General features: G+C 37.6%; 1 protein-coding gene across 2 annotated transcripts; it reads right to left on the reverse strand.

Annotated features, from left to right (window-relative positions):
• Nucleotides 1–4: 4 nt before the first annotated feature.
• LOC132104213 (ankyrin repeat and IBR domain-containing protein 1-like) lies at nt 5–21,456 on the reverse strand. Of its 2 annotated transcripts, XM_059509514.1 has the most exons (21): nt 21,242–21,455; nt 17,983–18,269; nt 11,394–11,694; nt 11,010–11,192; nt 10,092–10,209; nt 9,173–9,378; nt 8,991–9,079; nt 7,946–8,090; nt 7,464–7,624; nt 6,914–7,002; nt 6,614–6,744; nt 5,667–5,801; nt 5,328–5,414; nt 5,158–5,224; nt 4,871–5,016; nt 4,582–4,760; nt 4,085–4,136; nt 3,811–3,885; nt 2,846–2,966; nt 2,677–2,720; nt 5–1,987 (listed from the first exon to the last, which is right to left on the reverse strand). In XM_059509514.1, the coding sequence occupies exons 2-21, from the start codon at nt 18,168–18,170 to the stop codon at nt 1,247–1,249; spliced, it is 3,258 nt and encodes a 1,085-aa protein (XP_059365497.1). In that variant the 5' UTR covers nt 18,171–18,269; nt 21,242–21,455; the 3' UTR covers nt 5–1,246. The 2 variants fall into 2 exon arrangements, with proteins under 2 accessions (XP_059365497.1, XP_059365498.1); XM_059509515.1 differs by lacking the exon at nt 3,811–3,885 and having other exon boundaries at nt 21,242–21,456.
• Between the last annotated feature and the right edge of the window lie 3,461 nt (nt 21,457–24,917).

Below are 24,917 nucleotides of genomic sequence, written 5' to 3' on the forward strand. Positions count from 1 at the left end.
CTCATGAAAGGCATAAAGTTTTTATCTTAAATCATATCTCACAATGTTTCACAGTAACTGCAAGAGCCAAGAAACGTTGATGGTTTCATGTATCTTCTCCTGAACATAAACATTCTTTTTCTTTTCAGAACTGTCAAGTCAAAAATTCATCCATTTAATTTCTGTTCATTTGAACTTAAAAGAAAGAATGAATTTCCAATCTAATACAGATGGAGCTTTCTCTTATGGCACCCACCCACAGCAAGATTTCTAGAGATGTTCAAAGTGGCATCGAATGGTTTGAAACAAACACCTTGTAAATCGTAATCGACATCTCATAACTGGATCTTCCAGTGAAAATGACAGACTTCTCTGATGAATTATGTTTATTTCTCCAATCATTTAGCATGCTTGCACCTCGCCTCTTTCTTACAATCGATTGCAAGCTCATATTCAGAACTGCTTCCATCCGATCAACACAACAATGGATATAACCAAGGCCCAACCTAATATTTTGTTTTTCTTTCAGATGTACAGCGCGATATGGAAGAAAACACCTGTCGCTACTTCCATTTCATTGTGACTTTAATACTTCACAATAGTCACTCATAACAGTGTTCTCATGTGAACAAAAAATTTCCACCTGATTACTCACAACAGGTATGCACATAAATTTGATCTTACGGTCTTTCTAATGTTAATAAATCCAGATTATTCGACATAAGCTAAAATGAGCAATTACCATCCTAACCATCACCATTCAATGGCTTTTTAAATACAACATTTTTATGTAGAACCGATTCCAGATCTATAATGCTTTTCATTTTTTAATGCTAATTTTTTTGGGTCTCTCAGTTGTTCAAATGTCCAATTACAAGTAAAACCTTTCGGCTTAAACCATTTTGTGTTTCTAAGGCCACCAGGACTGATTCTTAGTTGTTTCTAAATGTTATGCTAAATGTAAAAAAAGAAAATCCAAGTGCTAATATATGAATGAATTTGGATTTCTGTTCAAAAACATTCACACACACACAAATTACAATTAGTGAATGAGACGCACTCTACTCTCATCAACTTGAATCTGACCACATTTTCTTGTTTCTTCCACCAGACGCTGTGCAACACACAACCAAGACGAGACCCATTTGACCCCACTGCACCTTTTTCACTCTCCATTTCTCCATTTCTGAACGTGCAGCTTTGATTTTATTTAGTGTTTTGGCACAATAAGAGCACTCAGTTGGTAAACAATAATTCAACTTTTTCCTCACACGAGGTGCACTTCTTCCTCCCACTCTAAAGAGAGGTCAGTTACCTGCAGATCCTGATCTGTACTGTTCTCAGGACGAACTGTGTTAGTGAGATCTACACTGCTGCCCATACCCTCCAAGTCTGGCTCTGCTTTAGGAGGTTGTGCATCAACACATTCCAGCTCCAAAAGTTGCGATGCCATCATGCCTGCGCTCTCTTTCATTAGCGATAGGGAACCCTGCTCAGGACTCCCCAACTCATTCTCCTCGTCCTGGGCTTTGGCAGGTTGTCCCTCTCCAAAAATGGGAGGCTCAGGACTGGCATGTGAGGTGGCTGAGGGAATCAGTGCAATGCTCTGTGGATTCATGTCATGGAACCAGGCCATAATGTTGCCAAGCAGGTTGGCATTGGTGGAAGGGTCCAGGCAGTCTGGGTCACTAGGGGTGAAGGCGTTACCCAAGGCATCGGGGTAGGAATTCATGTTAAAGGGTGTATAGTGGCTGGTAATGTTGCCCAGTCTCATAAGGCTGTCTCCCAGCTCTAGAAGCTCAGAGCTGCTCATGGAAGCTCGGGGGTGATCCCCAGTATGGGGGGCAGAATCCAGTCTAGAGGGCAGAGAGGATCCACTGGCACCTACAGAAGAATCGTTACTGAGCACATCCTGAGGCTCAGGGTCCAAGGCCAGCCTGGACTCCTGTAGGGACAGCTGAATAGCCAACAAAATATTGGGGTCATCCTCATCCAGAGACCCAAGTGCCTGAGGAGATAAAAAAGGATTCAAATTCTCAATAAATTCTCATTGACTCATTTTTGATTGAACTACATCGTTCAAATGTGTGGGGTCAGTAAGTTTTTGTTTGTTTGTTTTAATCAATTATTACTTGTATTCAGCAACGATGCAGTAAAAGTTGACATTAAGACATCAATAATGTGGCCTAATATTACCATTGCAAATAAATGCTGCTTTTTAACCTTCAATTTATCAAATAATTCTGAAATAAATACATCACAGTTTCCATAAAATTATTAGGGAGTGTTTTAAACATTGATAAGAAATGTTTCAGCATGTCAGAATGATTTCTGAAGGATCATGTGACACTAGAGACCGAAATAAGTAGTAATCATCTTATGGTGAGCATAAGAAACTTCTTTCAAAAACATTAAAATAATCCTACCAACCCCAAATTTTTCCATGGGAATGTATGTTTTTAAAAGTTGGTTCATGTTTAACTGGCATATAAAATGTCTTCTGGTTTATGAAAATGCATGAACTATTTTGTTTAACTTTGCTAAATTTAGATGCCATTTTATAGTGAATTTGACAAATGAAAACATGAAACGGTAACCAAATTATTTTAATCAAAATTAAAAAAATAGGACCAAAACAAATAATTGTGCAAAAATGAAAGCATCACTTGTTCGAAAATCTATAAACCGTATATTCACCGTGGAGATCCCATGTCTTTGTGTAATGCCTCCCTCACGTGTTTCTGTAGACACAAATTGGACATACATACATTTCTTAGTAAACTTAGTAACACTGACATAAAGCAGCTCTTTTAGTTATTTCTATCCTAACATTATGTGGGGTCATGATCAGTGTCAGGAGCTGTACCTGAAGTGTTGTCACTAGAGTCATGTGGTTCAGGGGTGTTACTCCGGAGGCTGTGCAGTCGGAGTAGGTCTCCTCTACGCCGCTGCCGGTGTCTCCGTCTGTACTGGAACTCTGAGTATTCCTGCAGAAACCATCACCCTCAGTTTAATTACAATAATATGTGGTTTCTTGTCAAGGAGCAGTAATTAAATAATGGACAGATCCTTAAAAAATGGACAGACTCTCACAGGGATACTGATTAGCTTTAATATTACAAGCAAAGAATAAAATGCCTAGAATAATGCCTAAAATAAATTACAACATATATGGACACAATTATGTCACATTTACAAATTTATTTCTTGGAATTATACAACAAAATGTCGAACCATGGTTTAATTTTCACTAAAACATGGATTTTAATGAAAATGTAGTAGAGCATGCTCATGGTTAATACAATGAACTACATCGGAGGTTATTCTCCAAGGACACTTGTATGAATTTACAACCTGACAACAGTTTAGAAAGCTGATGTTAGTTTATACTTAATATGTGTTTATCCACTGCTATGGAATTTTTACTTTTTAAGTGTGATAGAGTGTCCAAATCCTTTTTGAGGCCACTGTATTTAGACATTAAAATAAAAATAAAAACATTATATTAGTCTTGTTGTTGTTAGAAAGACTGAATGCAGATCATTCACACAGGCAAACTGAATGCATGACAAAGCAACCTACAACAGTGTCCACATTTCAAGAACGGTGAAGTTGACCACAGGACAGGAATTCTGATTTATTTAAGAAATTGAGTTGAGTAACAGCATAGTCCTTTATCTGGAATATTCCAGGAGATGACCAGCCTTAACACCGGATTGCATTTACTTTAACAGCATAATATATATAATGTCAGATGACATATGAATCACTATGAAATGAATGCTGGACCAAATTTTGAAGAATATTTTGTTATTTTGTCTTCAGCAGTACCTGCGGCTGGCCTCCTGGATTGTAATTGCTCTCACGCTGTGCATTTGATCCCCGTACTGGGTGATTCCTCACCATCTTTGGACACAGAATGAGATTCAGTGACTGCTAGTACTTTACAGTAACACACAACTATCTTACATTATTACAAGGACATCCCAGAGGATCAGAGGGCATTAACAGTTTTGTGAGCTACAACTCTGGCTGCCTGTGTGAGGTTTGCAATAACAGGGGTTAGTTAAATCAGCAAAAACTGTAATCACAGCAACAGTGATACCTCAGGAGAGGCAAATCCCAGATACTCCCAGTCCCAAGTGCCACCAGCAAAACTGCAAAAGAGGAAAAGTAGTACTGTATTGTTTTATTTCTGTTTGCATAAAATATTTTGGAAAATGGTGCCAAGGTAATATCATGTTTTTGTAGACATTTACCATATTAATATAATAATACTATCACAGTGCTCTTTAAAGTAAAAAACCTGAAAGAATACCATGCTATGGTACAACTATGGTAAAAACATGGCCAGGGATGCAAAATCATCAGGGGTGAAAAAGGTGACAAAGATGCAATATGACCATACAATAATAACAATACTAATAATACAAAGTTAATTTTTTTTTTAAATATAGAATAAAACCAATAAATAAATAATACCATTACTATAGTAATATAATACATTTAATGTACTATATAATACATTTACTTTACAAAACAGAATGGCTGTCTTAATGTCTTTGCTTTCAAACATTTAACCATAGAGCTTATAATATTAACCTGCGGCGGAGAGCCTCGGGAGAATCGTTTGGAGCGACACCTCGAGCCACAGAGGCCAAGAACTCCCGTCTCTTCTGCTGCACCAGATACGTGGCACTGATGATCTTATGGCGAGGGGTGCGGAGGTAAGGCCTGTTCACCTTCTGAGCAAGGTCTTCGGTGACCATCTCTAAATCAGTCTGCACATGTTGTAGAAATACGAAACACAACAGCATGTTGTGCAGGAGAAGGTTCAACAGAAACAAATCATTGCTTATCTTAAGTGGCGAACAGGCATCAATCTCAGTACCTGCATAAGTTCAAATATTTCTTTCTTTGTGCTTTTGGACTCCAAGAAGAAACTATATGGATAAGAGCACTTAAGGATGCGTCGGGTCTTGAGAAGTTCATGCACACCATCCTCAATGAAGGTGGTGTCAGGTGGGGCTCCTTCCCCTTGAAGAAACAGACACATTGACATTTTTACATTTTTAGGCCTACTATTCAAAATACACCACACACCTGTTTATAAGAACATACTACATCACACTTAAAACCAAAGGCACGTATAGTGCATGTAAAATATGTTCTACTCACTTCCAATGAAAGCTTTGCTCAGTTGTTCCATCTTTTCTTTGGCTGTTTTCAAGAGTCGTTCTTCTAACTAATTTAAAAGAAGTGTCTTTGATGAATGATTGTCAACAAACAGTGAGCCAATCACTCAACTAGAATGTTTTAAGAGACTTTCATTACAGAAATATTCCTACCTGGTAACTGTGTTCGTGATTCTTGTATCGTGTGTAATAATGCATAAAACGGTCAAGTTCCTGAAAACTCTTGTGCTTTTTTTCAGCCTGTGAGGACACAAACATAAAAGCAAGAGAGACTTCCTGATGGAAATTCAAGCTCATAACCACACATAAACTCAGATCAAAAGAAACCACAGAACCTGTTTTGTTACTTTTTACTCGTGAGAAATATGAGCCTGGAAAGTAAATGTTTGGTATTCTGAGACTTTAAAAAAAAAAAGTCCAAAGAAAAAAACAAATCACAAAAGATCCAAGTCAATAAATTCCTTCAATGGCTGTTATGTGTGTAACAAGTACCTCCACAGTCATCTCCTTGGACTGTTCCTCCACCTGTTGGATGACCTCATAGCGCGTGCAGCGATAGTATCCTCCAGTAGAGGAGCTGTGTTTCTTCCATTCCTCAAGACAAATCCAGCAGAAATCATACTTGCACTTCAGAGAGATCCAGATGAGAAAGGAGAGCAAAACAGAACTCATCAAACAGGATCAAGAACTAAACAGCTAATTTGGAGATCATTTTAAATTATACAATCAACCCTGACTGTCTTTCCTTCAATGATATAAACCAGCAACAGATTTCAATCTGTGTTACTAAACAACAAAGTAGTGTACTAAAGCAAGCATGGGCCAGATAGTATGAGATCTTTTATTTTACAATATAAACAGCCATCCAGACACAAGTGAGCATTCAACATTCATTTTTGTGAGCGTGTGACGTTGTTTTTCCTCCACATGTTGGTGGCGTGTGAATAGCTTCCCCTTCCCCCTGCCCTGCGCCTGTCACTCAAAACCTTAGTTAAGCCTTCATTAAGAAAATAACAGTGAGGCCAAGTCCTCAGCACTGCCTTTGTTCAAACACCTGCCTCTGACGTCAAAAGGCTGTTATGCAACACAAATACATTTTGTGTCAGAGTCAAACACATTCAAACACACTCATATGATAGCTGTAAGAGATTTTATAATACCAATTTTACATTACATTGTACATAATAGAAAAAATAGTATAGTTAAAAACAAATGCACTCTAAGGGTAAAATTACCCGAACTTTAATTCCAGAAACCAAATATTGGTCCTTATTATGCGTCATTACTACACATTATCTGTTGAAAGAATACATTTTCCGACATCTGATCTTATTAGTCGTCAATGTGTCAGCTGATAATCATCAGACAGTCAGAATTTAGTGGGCTGATATTCGAATGGATTTGAATGTTTTTGTTCACATACTCCATTCTCTACTGACCTTCGCGCACTGCATGTGATTACAGCCTTCATTTTTCTGGATGGGGGATTTGCAGTTGGCACAAGGTTTAGAGTTGGTGAGTAGCCACAAGCAGTTGGCAGCATCTTCATAGGCTACACTCACACCAGCCACTGTTCAGAGACAGAGAGGAGCTCAATATAAAAACTTACAGCAGCAGGTTAAATAAAATAAACATCCATTAAGTAAAGGTGCAGGTCAAATGGTCATGCATGCTGAAGATTAAATGCATGGCCAAGAAGAATAATATATACAGAATTTTAAACATTTGAAAAGTCCTACATTCTTCAGGCTTCATTTCAGACACTTTCTGCAGCCACATCTTCCATGTCTCACAGTCACAGGGTTCATGAGCATCCCCAAGACACTCCCTGAGAAGAAACCCAAGAGATAAACAGTGATTTGATGGCATTTTAGAGGATGAACATTAAGATTATCCCATCAAAATCAAAAGAAACAATATAATGTATTTTAAAGAAAGTAACATTCATTTTTAAGACCATTAAGGGTTTTTATATCCACCACACCCCTGAGCTCTCATTCCTATAAATGTAAAAAAAAAAGTAAATGAGGGGGAAAAGTACAGTATTATATTATGGGAAAAGGGAATAAATGTGCTTAACTGACATTAAAAAAAGTGTCAAATTTAAAAAAGAAAAACCTTCAAATCCTTAATTTTTATTTTAAAGCAAACTTTCTTATTTTTCGGCACTAATATGTATGATTTAGAGGTAAATTAGGTACAAATTCTGCACCTTACGGTACAGCCCTAGAGACAGCTTTGTACCTTTTCTCTGAGAGTGTAAATAAAGGAAACAGCGGGTTAATGTACCAGCAGAAGAGATGGCCTTTGCCACAGTCTACAGCAGGGGCTTTGAGCAACGGGAAGCTCAGAGAGTCAGAGGCTCCAGGGCCTGGCCTAGACAGTCGTACAGCTCTTTCACATCTGGCTACAGGGCACCAGCGAATGGCAGGATTATTATCCACGAAAGCCTGGTGACGAAAAGAGAATGTGTTGAAACTTGCTCTTTGTTTTGGATGACATAAATGACCCAATATCCAAAACCTATTTTAATCTGTAAATAATACAAAATCAAATCAACGTGATATTTGCCCAACAATCAAACATTTGACTTCTGAGCATGCGTTTACACAAAAGCTTTTTTTTCCTCAAACAAACACTGGCATAAACTCAACCGACAGCAGGATGCCGTCAGCATTTTGATTCAAAGCCAACGTCAGACAGTCTATGATAAGAAAAATAAAAGGGCAGCTTTGAAATGGTTTCTGGTGCTTTGTGAACTGCAATTGTACCTTAATATCAAACTGCAGGTAGCGCTTATCCATCTCTCTGGAGACAACGCTTTCAATGACCTCCACAGGAACCAGCTGGAAGCATTCATAAGCAGGGCAAAAGATGTTATGTGCTTCCCCATCTTGGATCTTCAGATTCAAAAACCTGACATCCAGACAAACAGTGTTCAAAGACTATGAATACATGGATCATAAACAACCTTCAATATATAGTGCTTTTTTAAGTGGAGCAGATTTTTCTTCTATTCATCCACAGGATTTCAAAAATGTTAACAAAAATAGTTTTAAAGTGAAAAACAAACAAAAACTTTCTATGAGGAAAAGAACTACTCATCACATGAAGCATTGCAAATGCCATGATTAAATAGGAAGTGGTAAAATATATATATCTAAAACATATATATATATATCTCTAAACCATATATAACGATTGACTTTCAGACAGTGATTATGAGTATAAAACAATTTAGAAACGCCGTTTCTAAACTATTCCAGCATGTACACTGCAGTTCAAAGGTTTGGGGTCTGTAATATTGTTTTAGGTTTCTGAAGTCTCTTATGCTCACCAAAGCTGCATTTATTTGATAAAAAAAACAGTAATATCTGTTAAACATTATTATAATTTAAAAACTTTTCTGGATGCAATCTTAACATATTTTAAATGTAATTTATTACTGTGATGGCAACGCTGAATGTCCCAGTCTTCATATCACATATTCTGTCAGAAATCATTCTGATATGCTGATTTAATGCTCAAGAAATATTTTTGAAAACGGCTGTGCTGCATAATTCTTTTGGGAATCCATTATATCTTTGATGAATAGAAAGTTGAAAACAACCGTGTTCATTTAAATTTGAAATCTTTTGTAAATGTAAAAAATTCTTTCCTGTCACTATTGATCAATTTAATGCATTCATCTTTATTTTTTTTTCTTACTGACAACAAACGTTGTAGTGTAATTGGTTAACTATAATGGATACTTTATTAAGAAAAACTTCTGATATGTTCGGAACTTGTGCTTTAAACAAAACTTCAATTCCTTACCCTTCCCAGCATGCCCTGCAGAACTCGTGCCCACACGACATATCAACAGGGTCCTCAAACACCGATATGGTGCACATGCAAATCCCACACTACATGGGCACAAAAACATTGAACAGACTGTGTCAGTATTCTTTTCAATATTTGTACACTGAATGATAAAGAATGCGGAAGATGAATCTTACCAGGGCAAGGCCATCAGTAGGAGACAGGCTGATCTCATCAGGAGAGGTGACAGAGGAGCGAGTTGTTCTGGGAGTTCTAGGTGAAGGCAGAGTGTCCCAAGCATTGTAGCCACTCGGTGGGGGAGTTGGCATCTGAACACCTGAGCGCTGGCAGCAGTCCTCCGCATTAGACATCCAGTCCTCTAGAAGTTTTTCCCTGTCCCAGTCTTTTCAGTAAAAAGAAGGTTTAAAATTGGTTCAAATAGCGGTGTATAAAACATCAGATATTCTGATAGGCTTTGACAGTGCCACAGCCAATCAGAAGCAAGCAAAGTGTGGACAGACAACTTGCTTAGAGCAGGAACCTGGTCACATAATGCCCATTAAGGATGTGCGGCAGTTGTCAGCTATATGATATGTATGCTATTTTAATTTTCAAAAAAATATTATATTGAATCAACTTCCGTCTCTTTAAATGTATGAATGTGAAATTGGTGCCTACTACTTCAGTAAAGATTAAGCATGGATTGTTCTGTTTTGCCCAGTAACAAAGTCGAGCCAAACCCTTTTGCTTCTAATATCTTCAAGAATGAAGGGTCTTGGATATTGGCCAAATTTGGCATATTTCTTTAATTGATCAAATGGATCAGCTGGCACAGTGACAGCCCTCTGCAATATATTACCTTTTCATCTCTTTACAAGTCCTTTACAAATACGTACTGCACCAAACTATGGTAGAGCGATCAGACGGTACTTATAGCATGTAGTCTAAAGTGTTTCACAGAATATTATGAGCACACTAAAACCATTAAATCAGAAACTACCTCAAAATTCACTTGTGATGCCAACTGTTGTATAAAAAAAAAATTATAATAATAAAAATAAAAATTCTTGCATTAAACCCAGTGATATCATTGGATGAGTGGAAGTAAATTCAAACCGTGAGCTCGCAGCAGGGCTTCGGCCGTGAAGAGAGGAGCCTGCAGCATATCCGCCGTCTCCACTATCAACATGTCTTTCAACCGACGCAGGTCTTGCAGTTTCAATCCCTCATATGGCTGGAGAGAAAAAGAAAAGAGAATAACAGGTTTGGGAGAGAGAGGGATAAAGATGAAAAGTGTGAAGGAAAGAGGGTGTGAGAGGAGAAGTGATGGAAAGAGAACTAATAAAGCTTTTCCTTTTAACCTTCTGTATTGCTCAGCCTGTCTAGAACAGCAAAAGAAAACAATCATGAGTCTGCTGCTGGCAGCTGGATCTTTCCTCTTTAAACTGGTGCCCTATCCTTTGACAGTATGTTACCAAGTTATGATTTATCTTGAGCTCACTTCCTCAGCGCATAGCACACAGCTATGACTCATGAACTAGCGTGTACTCGCACACGCATAGTGAACATTAATTCTTTGTTTGTAAGGTTTCAAACTTCTGCCTATATTATATATTGGGCTATAGATTGATCAACAAATTTAACAAACAGAACAATAAATTGAAGTTAATTACAAGATATGCGGATACATAAATTGAGAATAATAGCATAAATCAATATAAAAAAAGGTTTTTGTTTTGTTTTGTTTTTTAGATTTGGTGTTCTGGAAACATTTCTTTTTACCAATGTACAAAACAGTTTTGATGATTATAATTTTTTGAAAACCGTAATAGGCTTTTTCAAGAATCTTTGATGAAAAGAAAGTTCAAAAGAACAACATTTATTTGAAATGGAAATCTTTTGTAACATTATAAATGTCTTTCCTCTTTCCTTCTTGCTGACTAAAAGTGTTACTTACTTTCTTTCAAGAAAAAAAATTAATAATATGCATATTTGAATTACTTATTTATATATACAGTTTTAACACAGCCGTACCTCTCGTCGGTCAAGGGCGGCATACTCTGCTTCTATCTCCTGAGCTCCGGCATCCTGAGAAAAAACCATCTGAGACTCCAGACTGAGCGCCAGTTCCTTGTGATGCTGTTTCTCCGCACAGTCACATGGCGTCTCCCTGTCCTCGTTCTCCACAAATAAATCTGCATTGTTCTTTACTAACAACTGCAAAACACAAGACTAAAACTTAGCTAGTGGCTTCACTAAGTGATCAATCCTAGTGTACTACAATTAAACCAGAAAAGTAATCTTGCATGGTCATAGAGTTTAGCCACAGTCTAACAGAACTGAGGGTTTGCATCAAATCATCTGAAAATACGTAAACACATACACAACTTGGAGGCCTGAACTATGCAATCTTGTTACCTCGACACAGTTCTTCATGCCAGCCGCTGCTGCGTAGTGCAGGCAGGTGCTCTTTTTGTTGTCTGTGGCATTGACGTTGGCTCTCTCATACTCGCCCTGGTCCAGCTTGGCTCCGGTCCACAGCAGGATCATCTGGAGGCACTCAGCCCGCTTCTGTTCATCCTCCTGGGGGCGGCTGATCCGTGGCTGCAGTGCCCCCTCACTCAGCAGGATCTGGGGGCCCATGCAAAGCAGGTGCAACGCAGTCTCATTGTGAACGTTGCACTTATTGGGGTTGCCATCTTTGGAGAAAAGGAAAGACCTGCAGGAAAGGAACTAGAGTAAGAACAAACTGTAAATCAGAGAAAGAAAAAAAAAAACAAATTAACTAACTGTCTAGTTTTTGTACATATTCATTTTGTGCAGACTTGATTCTTTAATGAATCCTGTGTACTGATCTGTAAACAGCTTCATCTTATTCATTGAAAATATCTGCATAAAACAAAAAATCTTTTAAAAAACAGGCATCACTACAGCTTACATAAATAAATTTTGCTCTACACAAAAGCAATATCTATCTCCTTGAATTAGACAATCATAATTTGAAATATTTCTATGAACTATAGAAAATTCCAGGATTGAAAAAAAACGTGTAACTTTTTCAGGTCTGATATTTGATTTTTCCAGAATTAATTCTAAGTATTCAAATCTGATCTTGTCCAGTCTATTTTTGAAGCAAGAGCAGGCACAGATATTTGTAACTTGAATATGTGAGGCTTCCATTTATTTTATTAAAAAAAAAAACATTATGCTACTCGATATTGCAAACAGGTATTTGTTATCATGCCATTTTAATTTACTATTGTAATCATAAACACATACCGGTTTTACCATTTACTGCACTCTGTTGTTCTATTTATCTACCATTAGTAGCAAAGAAATCAGAAGTACATTCACAGGAAATGACTTACTTCTGCACTGAACAATGAGGTGGAAAGTATGACATCATATCCTGTTATCGTCATTAATTGATTTTGCATTCGCAGAGCCTTAAGGGTGCCATACAATGAACAGGGGTTATGCATCATAACTGTTAACACTTTGTGGATGATGGTATTTCGTATTGCCCAATCAGCATCCAAGACCAGAACTATCACATTTATTGATTTTCTAAGCCAATATAAAACACCTCAGGTAGTATTTGAAGACTACCTTTGTCTTCATCCCGGTGGTGGCATCTACCAAAATTCCATAACATGCATTAGGGTCATAACAATGTTAACAATGAAAATGGCATGACATTGTTCAGCCCTGCTGGAGCCCTACCTGGACGTAATTAGAAAGACTGATATCATTGTCAGGCGATTACTTGCGGGAGCTTCAAAGTAATTCATAACAGGTTTGGAATACACCATAGAATGGACTTAGGTAAATGTACAACCTTGTAAGCTTTAAGAGTGCATTTAGTGATTGCATCCAGCAGGCTTTAATGCCTTTTAGTGGAAATGACTCAGGGAGCTGTTCTGGGAAGTCTGTGATGTGAATCTGCCAATGGGAGTTTATTAGTTAAATGAAACTGAAAACAACAGCTCTTACTCCCTGCATTCCCCTAAACCCTGCTCTCCAACTGAACCTGCACCTGGGAGGCCGGAAAGACTGGTTGAACTACCACAAATTGACACGGACACCTGTTAACTATGTGACTGTAATAGGGGTCATATGATGCGATTTAATTTTTTCCTTTCTCTTTAGAGTGTTATAAGCTCTTGGTGCATAAAGAAGATCTGTAAAGTTGCAAAGACTTAAGTCTCAAATCCAACGAGTTATTCTTTATCAAAGTTCAGAGTCAACCACGCCCCCCTAAAACAACTCGTTCAAACACACCTCCACATATCTACGTCACTATGTGGGAAGATTTGCATAACACCGCCAAAATGTCCACGCACAGAAAGGTGTAGCTTTTATTTTCACCGTTACCACCGGCGCCATGTTGTGGAGATGCTGTGCATTTCATTGGGAAAGCAAAGCTACAAAGCCTTCCAAAAGAAGACACAACTAGAAATCAGTGGTTAAGTTGTATTTACAACACTGTTCTGGAAGAGTTCAACCCAAATATTTAGATTTGTGCAGCGCATTTTGCAGAGAACTACAATGCCGGTGTATGTTTCTATAAAGTGGGGCAATTCCAACTTTGCAAGGACAGTCTGGCACGTCTGACACACAGACTGTAAGTATGTTTTTATATTTAAAGGATTTGCCAGTGAGGATTCAAACGGTTGTTGTTTGTCGTTTCTCTGATCACAAATGCAGACATGGTTTTATTTTTATGTGGTACAATACGTTACACGTAAAAAGACAGTAAAAGTCATTATAATCAGTAATTATGCCCCCACTGGATGCAACAAATGCCTCTTTTGTAATGTTTTATTGGTTTTGTCTTGTCACGGAGGGACACGTGGCATAACAGTATAGTGAGGGGTGTAAGATTTCCATCACACGCTTGTAGCTTCCGGCCAATCACAACACACTGGATAGCTAGCCAATCAGCGTACACCTCGCTTTTCAGAAAGGCAGGGCATAGAGGAGAGACAATGTACATTATGTGGAAAATTATGTTTTTTTAACCTTAAACCATATAAACACATTGAATTACACCAATTATTTTTAGAAAGTCATATGACCCCTTTAAATCCAGTGAGATGACACAATAGAACCAATAATGATGTAACCACATCATGAAATGCAAAGCCAAGCATTTAAGCTGGAATGACACCAATATCCAAGGATAATGTCTAGACAAGCAGGTGACTGATATCTGCTGTATGCTCACTAATGAAAGTGTGATCATTATAAAAACAAGACCACACAAAAGGTAAACATACATTAGGCCAAATGTCAGAGATACACACATCTGGCTTAAAAACAAAATTCTGGGTGTAGTCTAGACTAACAGGTTGATTTTCCAAGAATCAATAGCAGCCAAAAACAATCAGAAGTCAAGTTACAAAATACAGAACTCTGCTATTAGCTTTTAAATACCTAACCACTTCAAAGTGGCCGATCAAGCTTGGGTAGTAGTTCTAGCTAAGGTGTTTGCAGTTTTGTCAATTTCAAACTAGGATACATGTAGAAGCATTGTTTGACCTTGCAAGCTCTAATTTGACTGGCTGAATTTGAAAGTCTGCCTCAAAACAAAGTTGTGTTCACAAGGAGACAAATTTTACCAGGTTAAATGCATCCAACCATTAAATTAAATTCATCAAACTAGATATTCAAAAACAGAACTGTAAAATCTGCTTGTTTCTGTGAATTATGTCTTTGAAATAATCAGTTTTGAATCTATTTAGATGGGCCAAAATACTAATCAGTGCCTATACATATTGCCTGCCATTTTCCCAATGCTTGCCATGCAACCTTATGTGCAGAATTTGTTTCCTGTTTAAACTTATTATTGTTAAATGATCTGTAAATGTGCACATAAACAGTACAGTACAAAACTTTATATCTAGTTCCCTTTATATTTTGATCAGATGCTTTTTCCTGCCTAACCATATCCCTAAATACACCAGAATAAGATGCAATGTGGGCTAAATCTCATGGTCAAAGTTACAGATATTCCAAACTAGAGAAAGAGACAGAAAGTCAGACAGAAATACAGATGGTGAGAGAGGCAGAGAGAGAGACAGACAGATAGATAGGCTGTGAAATCATTGAGGTTGCTAGTTGTGTGCTCCAACAAGCTGTAAAATGAATCGGGAAAAGTGAAAAGGAAAGAGGAGTCCCCAGTAGCTAGCTGTCCTAACTGGTAATTACCAACCATTTTCTCTGAGGGGTGCTTTAACTACACTGAGTCAGAGTAGGATTCAAGGCTCCAAGTGGTCTTGACTCAAATACCAAGCAATGGAATTCAACAACCATGCAAAAATAACCTTGCATTACACATAAACATTGCAGGCTCCACATAAGTTTCCCATTCCATGCATATTTGCTTTAGGTTCCGTCTGTTAGGGGCCAACATGGGAATGGTTATTCAGTGTTTCTTGTTCTCCCTGAAGCAACAACCCTCTACAAATGCTGCTATGCTGTTTGGGTTTTCCCATTACATGAATAGAAGTCTAACAGACTTATCCCTCTTAGTTAGGCTACAAATTGATATTAAATGGGTTCATATGTTTTGCGCTGACACGTACACTATCGTTAAACTTTTTTTAAAGTGTTTTTGAAAGAAGTTTCTAGCGCTTACCAAGGCTGCATTTATTTGATCAAAAAGAATTATATGCAAATATTTATAATATGCAAATTATTATTACAATTTAAAATAGCTGTTTTCCATTTTAATATATTTTAAAATGTGCTTTGTTCCTGTGATGGCACTTACTGCAGTCTTCAGTGTCACATGATCTTTCAGAAAGCATTTATTAGGGCTGCAACTAACAATTATTTTGATAATCGATTAATCTGTCGATTATTTTTACGATTAATCGATTAATCGGTTTATGTACTTATATTTTAGTTTTTTCCATTTTTCCCCCAAAGTAAATTATTAATAAAGGGTCTTTATCATTCAGCATAGATTTTTAAGAGATTTTAATAATTTTGCATTGTCATATCCTCATCACAAATATACCTGGAGTTGTTTTATTATGTGTTAGTGATCCCTTGTCAAACTCTTCTGCAATCAAAACACTGACCCATACTCTAGCAAATTTCACAAGGAGATTTCAAATAATGTTTTCACCATGGCAGTCCTTAGAGCTCCTAAAGTAGTTTAACATCCCGAACATATTTTCACGAAGAATAAGGATAAAACAGAATAAGATTGCAGTGCGTTGTATTTTATTATTTACTGGGAAACAGCTTTATAGCTTATGCTGTGAAATTGTAAACAATCCTTCAAATAAAGTGCCAATGGCATGAAACCTGAATGGAACTCACAATTTAAAGTAAAATACATCAGAAGGTTGTCCAGAAAAAACGGACACACAAAAAACCTGCTGTGTGAAAAAGAGCAGTGAATAGTTAGAAATAAAAGTGCATTTCAAATATCTTTAAACATTTACCTCTCTCATTCAGTCATAATTAGGCTGCACGACTGAATTATAAACTGGTAAACGACAAACTGATCACAGAACATGTTTGTAAAGCTTTAAATGTTAACTGTTAAAAAGCAATGTTATCAGCTTTTACAACTAAACATTTGCAAACAACATTGTACTGGAGAATCTGCACAAATAAAAGGCTTAGGGGCCGTTCACATATCGCGCCTAAAAACGCGTGGAAAACGCATAGACTGTGCGCACCGCTTCCTCCTCCTTTCCAAAGCGCTCGTGCAGAAGCGCCCCTGAGGCGACTGCCTTTGCTAAGCAACCATGACGTGCTCTCGCCTTGAAGACGCGGATATTTCAGCAAAGGATAAATGGATTTGCAGCTCTAAAAATCGCTTGCAGTAGCTCTGCTACTAAATTTATTTCAAAATGGGAATCCATATACAGCTATGATCAGCTGTTCCTTCATCTTGGCTGAGCTTTTAACGTTGTTACGGGAAAGGATGAAGCTGATTATTTAGTTCTTGTCACATGACCCGCGGTGCACTAGCTGCATTCTGAAAAGTTGAAATGTTTTAACTCGATGCGGTGCGGACGCGCCTGGAAAAACGGGTGCGTCGCGACCGCGTCGCTTCCATTATGAGCGCGCATACTGCGCGCCTACATTGGAAATAACGAACATGAGCGCGCAAAAGACGCGATATGTGAACGGTCCCTTAAACAGTTCAGTAGTGCAGAGTTTACAGGTTAATCTTCTTTTTTGAAGGCTCAAAATAAAGTACTTCCACATCCTGCTGAATGCTGCAGAGACGCCGTTCGGGAAGCACGTGACATAAAACGAGGCCAGCTATTGGCTATTCGCTACTTCTCCTGTTGTACTGGCTGAGTAAATACTCCGGTGGCTCATTACTGCCACACTTTGGTCACCGCAGATTTGAAATATGCACGAAATAAGCCGCTTACGGCAAATAAATTATTTAGCAACGAATCGATGACTAAATTAGTTGACAACTATTTTAATAATCGATTTTAATCGATTACATCGATTCGTTGTTTCAGCTCTAGCATTTATGCAAGAAACATTTATTATTACTATCAAATATTTTTGTGAAACCCATGGTATAGGTTTTCAGGATTTCTTTTGATGAACGGAAAGTTCAAAATAACAGTACATTAGAAGCAGAAATATTTTGTATCATTATAAATGTTTTCACAGCCACTTTTAATCAATTGAATGCATTCTTGTTGAATACAAGTATTCACTTGTAAAAAATAATACAAATTTTACTGACCACAAACTAGAACACTTCTAAAACCTAATAAGAAAAAAATCTAATTCGTCATTTATTTAGCTTCACATAATCATTAATGAAATTCTGTATTTCTTTTTATTTCAATTATAATTAAATAACTAATAATAATAATATACATTTTAATAACTGTTTTTCTAAAAAAAAATCTAAAATAGCGTCACTCTTACATTAAAATTGACGGTGAACAATCAAAATTTAACCAGTAGAGGCTAATGCTTGTAATTCAGTGCCCAATCCTCCGCAGGCTCATACCTGATGAGGCGAGTCATGGCATGGCGTGAGGCGTAGTGCAGGGGTGTGTTGTGTTGATAGGGCTCCCCATAAGATGTGTTGGGCTCTAGAGCCTCTTTAAATTGAGGGTTGTTCTCATAGAGCTGGCAGGCCAGGCCTTCGTCTCCACTGATAAGTGCTTTACGAAACTTGGTGGCGGTATTCCCCATGGCAGGAGCTGTAGTGGGAGCCGCAGAGCGGCCCACATTCAGTTTTCAGCACTCAGCCAGCATGAGAGAGGATGGGTCGCATACCACATCAACTGTATCCTGTAAACACATCAACACAATCACATTGTGTGGGATCTGTTATTCACTGTTATTTCATGAGATGTAAAATCAACATGGAAAAATCAACAGCACCATATTGCAATCTCTATTTGAAAAAAAATTGACATCAGACAATCAGCTTTTGCTCCGAATGTGATACATAGTCTCTACACCCATCATCAGTCCATAAACTTCACATCAGAGCTTGACTTGAAAATAGTGTTAGGCTTAAATCTAAAGGGTAAAATTACCACAAGCATTTTCAAATGGAAATGCGAAAATCTTGCGCAAAAATAAGACTGGAGTACCATTACTGTTTGTTATGATCAGACCCATCAATAATCCTCCTGGACTCTGAACTTAATCTATAAAATCTGAACATTTCATGACAGGTGACCGAGTTGATCAATGAAATCAACTCGAGTATGCACTTAAAAAAAATTACTCAAATGTTTTGATATTGCCCAATTGTTAACACATTTCTGTGAAATCAACCAACAAATGGCTTAATTAGGGGCCTTTAAAACAGAAAGGTTAAGAATACATTTTTGTTTAAAAAAAAAGACTTAGGATGGTAGAATGAAGGTCTCAATAAGCATTTTTTAAAAAAGTTGATCTTGGGACTTGAGTCTTTAAAAAGCAATGTAATGTATGAGATGCTGCAAAAGATGCTAAGCATGATCAGAATAGTAAAATACGTCTATAAGCACATGTTTGCACAGAAAAGCAACACAAACCTGTTCTGCATGAACAGCCCTTTATAGGTTTCTGCTTTAGAACATACTGACCAGTAAATGTATATTATACAGTGCAGCTTTAAATATAACTCACACATCTTGTGGAAATCCCTAACGTAACATAACCAGTCTGTTTCACAAAATGCTAATTTGCATATGACCACATTGTGCAAATAACAATCTTGCACAGGTGTCTTTATCTGATCATATCGTTAGCATTTTTTCTAAACGGTTACATCAGATAAAATGGCTGTGCCTCTTTTTTGATAAAAAAAAAGTACACTAAGAAAGAAACATTTTAAAAGGTTACATGACCTGAGGGATCTATAATATTTCATCAGCAAAACAATCCAGTATGCATCATGTCATGCTCTAATAAATCTACTTGAGAGGGTTGTGGGAGAGAAGAGGGTGGCAGCAGGTGCACTGATCGGGCATGAGTGAGAGCTTCGACCCGTTTTTTTAGGTCATTCTGTCTGCTCTGTTGTTCTTTTCCACATCATTACACATCTCACTCGCATTCAACAAAAATGTCTGCAGAGTTACATCAGAAACAAAGCACATTTTAGAACTTTGGGCTTGTGGTCGAAAGGCTCATTTTCAGGTGGGACGTCTGAGAATGCAGAACAGATGAAATAAGAGCAGCACTTGGCAGGCACACAAAGAAAGGGAAACGTTTCTTTTCCACAAGCTTCCCCCACACTAGAGCTCAATCATTAAACATACTGTGTGTCCATTAATAGAAAAACTCCATTTGCATTCATTTTACAGGCAGTGGGCTACTTTCAAACAATGCAGGCTTTGTGTTACAAGATGAACCTCAACTGCTGTTTTCACTTAACAATGTCTGAAACCCCAAGCAAATGATTTGCCATGACTGACAACAACAGCATGCACTAATCTGACATTTAAAGTCACAGTACCAACATGTTAATGTTTTTTTTTTCTTTACATGGAAGACAAAATGTGAAGGGGTTCAGTGAATACTCACTTTCATTGCATCATGAAAAGTGATATGACATGTGGCCAAGAATGGTGATCCATACTCAGAATTAGTGCTCTCCAAAGGGAGCAGTTGGGGGTTCGGTGCCTTGTTCAAGGGCACTTCAGTTGTGGTATTGAAGGTGGGAGAGAGCACTGTACATTCACTCCCCCCACCGACAATCCCTGCCAACCTGAGACTCGAACCCACAACCTTTCAGTTACAAGTCCAACTCTCTAACCTTTAGGCCATGACTTCCCATCATGGTTTCACATTATATCAGGTAGCTTCACTACCATATACGTACTTATTATGTGCATTCATGTTGGTTTATTGTAATTACATTTAAAGCAACTGCATTAAATGAACACTTGTAGTTACACTTGACCTAATCCCTAACAATAACCCAATCCTTGTCCCAAGACTGTAACTCTTAATCCTTACTACTAAAAGCAATCCATACCTCAAACTTGCGAGGATTTCCCAGAATAGCATGTAGTTTCATAGCAAATCCATGGTCTAGCAGGTATTTCATGTTAAAGGATAGTAGTTAAGGCCTTATAATATACAGTGTAACCCATAGCATACTTTCCCCATTTAACATGGCTCACATGCTGCACAACATCTCCTTTTGTGCTCTTCAAAATAAAGAAAGTCATGCGGGTTTGGAACATCATGAGGGTTTGTAAAGAATGACATAATCTTCTCTTTGAGTGAACTGGCTCTTTAACAATACACAAAAAAACAACATTGTAACGAACTAAACACTAACACAGATTACATACACGGTTTACAAATTACTTGCAGATTTGCTTAGAATATTCTAGCAGACACAAAAGATTGCGTTCCATGTAAACCATCACAATGTATAAATGCTGAATACTAGCTTGGTGAATTGCTCATTTGTTTTCAGTGGTGGTGGAGGAGTGGGTTTCTCTCTGGCGGTTAAATTCTTCATGAAGCATTTGCAACAGCTCTCTAAGAATAAAACTGGACCGAGGATTCAACAAAAGCTCTGAATCTCTGTCTGTAGTTTTTCAAGGATGCATTTACTGTGTTGACAGCTGATCACCATCATCAGTTCAGTTCATCTACACCGGTCTACGGCTGACAGACCCCTAGCATTAAAGTCATCTACACACAAACACGTTTGATAAAACAGTGCTTTCATTTTCCACACTCCCAGGCTGGTCAAGCGGAGATTTCGACACCAAGGCGTGTTGACACGAACGATCAACATATCTCACACATACCTCATCTCTGATTTGGACGTATCCACTGAGCGTCGACACATCAAACGACCAAAAGCTTATATCAACATTGTTCTCGGACAGAAGACCTTCGATCATGTCAGATACTATGTAAAAAGAAACATTAAAGAACTATATAATCATAGGGGTGGTGCTCGTGGCTGTGTTTGCTGATCATGCTCTCATTCCATAGGACAATAATCTGCGTCTCCTTCGCGGTTTAACGGTAGATGAAGACGAGTTTAAGAGCCGCTTACCGCCACCTACCGAGAACTATGAGGCACTGTCTCTTATTATCTCCAGGTCGTTATCTTGTACATAAACGTTTTACCTATAGTTTTTACACATAAATAAATCAATGTTATTTTAAAGTTTGTTTTAAATCATTAATGTTACCTTAAAGTTTGTTTTAAATCATATATACTCATATACATGAGTACCATCAGTGCCTTATAAATTATTTAATTTGACTTTATTTTTATAAATAAATAAATATGGGAGCACACATCTGCAAAATCCAAATCTGAAATAAATGAATATTTTTATACATAAGTAAATATTAATTATTGTTTATTTAAGCATCAAGATTACTCAAGCACACAAATGCGGTTTGTGCGGGGGAAAAAATTAACAGAGGACGCATTTGCGCCAACTAAAGGAATATTAATCGACTCCTAAAATTATCATTTAAATTTCAATCTACTGCGCGATAAGCAGAGATGTATAAAGTACTAGAGACCCAGACTTCAGTAGAAGTACAAGTGCTCTATCAAAAAATGACTTGAGTAGAAGTTGAAGTGCTCTTTAAGCACCACACTTAAGTAGAAGTACTAAAGTATTCAACATTTTTTGTACTTAAGTATTGCAAGTAGTCTATTTGAAAATTTACTACTCAAGTACTGAAAGTAAAAGTACAAGTATTGTGTTATGTAGTTTTTAAGAAAGTAGTCAAAAGTTTGAAAATATTGTTTTTACTATTTCAAATGATTAACCTAAAGGACAATCACAATTCCTTTGACTGTAACTTTTTGTAAACAAAAAACAGATTAAAGGGTTAGTTCGCCCAATTTGCAAAATTATGTCATTAATAACTTACCCTCATGTTGTTTCAAACCCGTAAGACCTCCGTTTATTTTTGGAACACAGTTTAAGATATTTTAGATTTAGTCTGAGAGCTCTCAGTCCCTCCATTGAAGCTGTGTGCATGGTATACTGTCCATGTCCAGAAAGGTAAGAAAAACATTATCAAAGTAGTCCATGTGACATCACATGGTCAGTTAGAATTTTTTGAAGCATCGAAAATACATTTTGGTCCAAAACTAGCAAAAACTACGACTTTATTCAGCATTGTCTTCTCTTCCGTGTCTGTTGTAAGACAGTTCAAAACAAAGCAGTTTGTCATATCCGGTTCGCGAACGAATCATTCGATGTAACCAGATCTTTTTGAACCAGTTCACCAAATCGAACTGAATCGTTTTAAACGGTTCTCCAATACGCATTAATCCACAAATGACTTAAGCTGTTAACTTTTTTAATGTGGCTGACACTCCCTCTGAGTTAAAACAAACCAATATCCCGGAGTAATGCATGTACTCAAACAGTACACTGACTGAACTGCTGTGAAGAGAGAACTGAAGATGAATACCGAGCCAGATAACGAACAACAGACTGACTCGTTCACGAGTCAAGAACACTGATCTATATATATAACTTACTGTATATTATAGATCAGTGGTCAAGAACCATTTCTGTCAGACGTGTCCGATTCGAGAACCGAGGAGCTGATGATACTGCGCATGTGTGATTCAGCGTGAAAGCAAACCGACACACAGAGCATCTGAACCGAACTGATTCTTTTGGTGATTGATTCTGAACTGATTCTGTGCTAATTTTATGAGCCCAGTTATTTTATAGTGATCGGATTTATGGCTCTTTGAGGGGATCCGGATCTTCGCGATCCGTTCCTTTCAAAGAGCTGTTCAAAAGAAAGGCTCTTTTGGCTCTTTTTAAATATTTAGTCAGTTTTAAGAAGTCAGCTTGGGGGCATCTCAGTTTATCCTGGAAATAATCACTGGGAGGAATGATGAGGTGAGATTTGTAGTCAAATAATTAAAACTCAGATATCACACACCAATATCTGAGTTTGAATTATTCTGAAATATTGATCATTACCTCGTTTGTCGTGTGTGGACTATATTCCATAGGGTTGCACAAATCCCTCTGCTTAGACAGTGACATCACTATTTTGGATTTACCTTTAGTACAAAGTGTGTGTGTGTGTGTAAAGCTACGTTGACTAGGTATTGTATGTTATTCATACAATACCTACTCAAATAAACATCAAAAACAAAGCCGGCTGCAATGAATTTCTGTGCAAAACAGCTTTTACTACAAACACTTCCACACAAGAACATTGTTATCACACAAGAACATTTTGATAGAAAACAAAAAATATTTAAAGTAGATAAAATTAGAATAAATAAAATGGAAATGTCTACATACAACATACTATTACTACTGTAAACTTTGCAAATAGGACATCAGCCCCTCCAAGTCAATGAACAATAACAAAGTGGGCTGCAATGAACATGCACAACTAATAACTAATATCATCACGCTATAAAGGGTTGGCCTGCGCTGGGTCGCGGAGGAGCTCATTTGTGTGCATCTGTGTGAAATACGCATAGGAAAAAAGACAGAAAGAACGGCTCCCCTCCAGCCGCGACTCGGCTCCCATCGTTCATGTTTATTAGCCGTTCAAAAGAATCGGTTCATTCGCGAACGTCACAACTCTACCAGGTAAACCGAAGGCTTGCAGTCAACGCCAATGACGCCATTACGTCGAGCGCAAAAGAACCGGTGAACTGTTTTCTTCAACTGGTTTATTGAATCGAACTGTCAGAAAGAACTACTGGTTATCCGAAAACCGATGCAACCGGTTTTTGACTCGTGAACGAGTCATTATCTGGCTCGGCTCGGTGTTCATCTCTCTCTTCACAGCAGTTCAGTCAGCACGCGCAGTCTTCTCAATCGCTTGATTCGCTCAATGATGTGCCAGCTTCATCAAACCTGCCATCTACAGTTCTGTTTGTAATGGAATGATTCGTAACATTTTTATAATTGTAACGAGTAACGATGTAGCACATAAAAAAAATATCGGAGTAAAAGTATTAAACTCATCGAAAATATGTACTGAAGTAAAAGTGGAAGTAGGAGAAAAAAATAATACTCTAGTAAAGTACAGATACCGCCTTTTAGTACTTAAGTACAGTAGTGAAGTAGTTCTACTTCGTTACTAAACATCTCTGGCGATAAGTAGTTTCTGAAGAAATATAATCTGAACCAATCTGGGTATTTGATATTTAGGGAGCTTGCGTGGAATCGATGTCATGCATTTGTCAAATGATTTTGATGGAAGACAGCGTCTTTCCCTTTAATTTACATAGTTTTCATAGGCCTCATTAGGGCACATTGTTGATCACTCTTTGATTTCAGTACTATTTCAAGCAGCAGTCAAAACAGGTCAGGTTTTATGCATCTGTTAAGCCCTTTGGTCTATTTGCTTTCCTCCTGTTAGGAAAACAAAACGAGAGACAGAGTATAACTTGATGCTGGGAATGTATTTAATGCATCGCATGAAAATTATTAAAGTAACATTAGCAATAAAAGGCAGGACTGC

Source organism: Carassius carassius, chromosome 25, assembly GCF_963082965.1.
Source record: "Carassius carassius chromosome 25, fCarCar2.1, whole genome shotgun sequence".
Taxonomy (NCBI): Eukaryota; Metazoa; Chordata; class Actinopteri; order Cypriniformes; family Cyprinidae; genus Carassius; species Carassius carassius.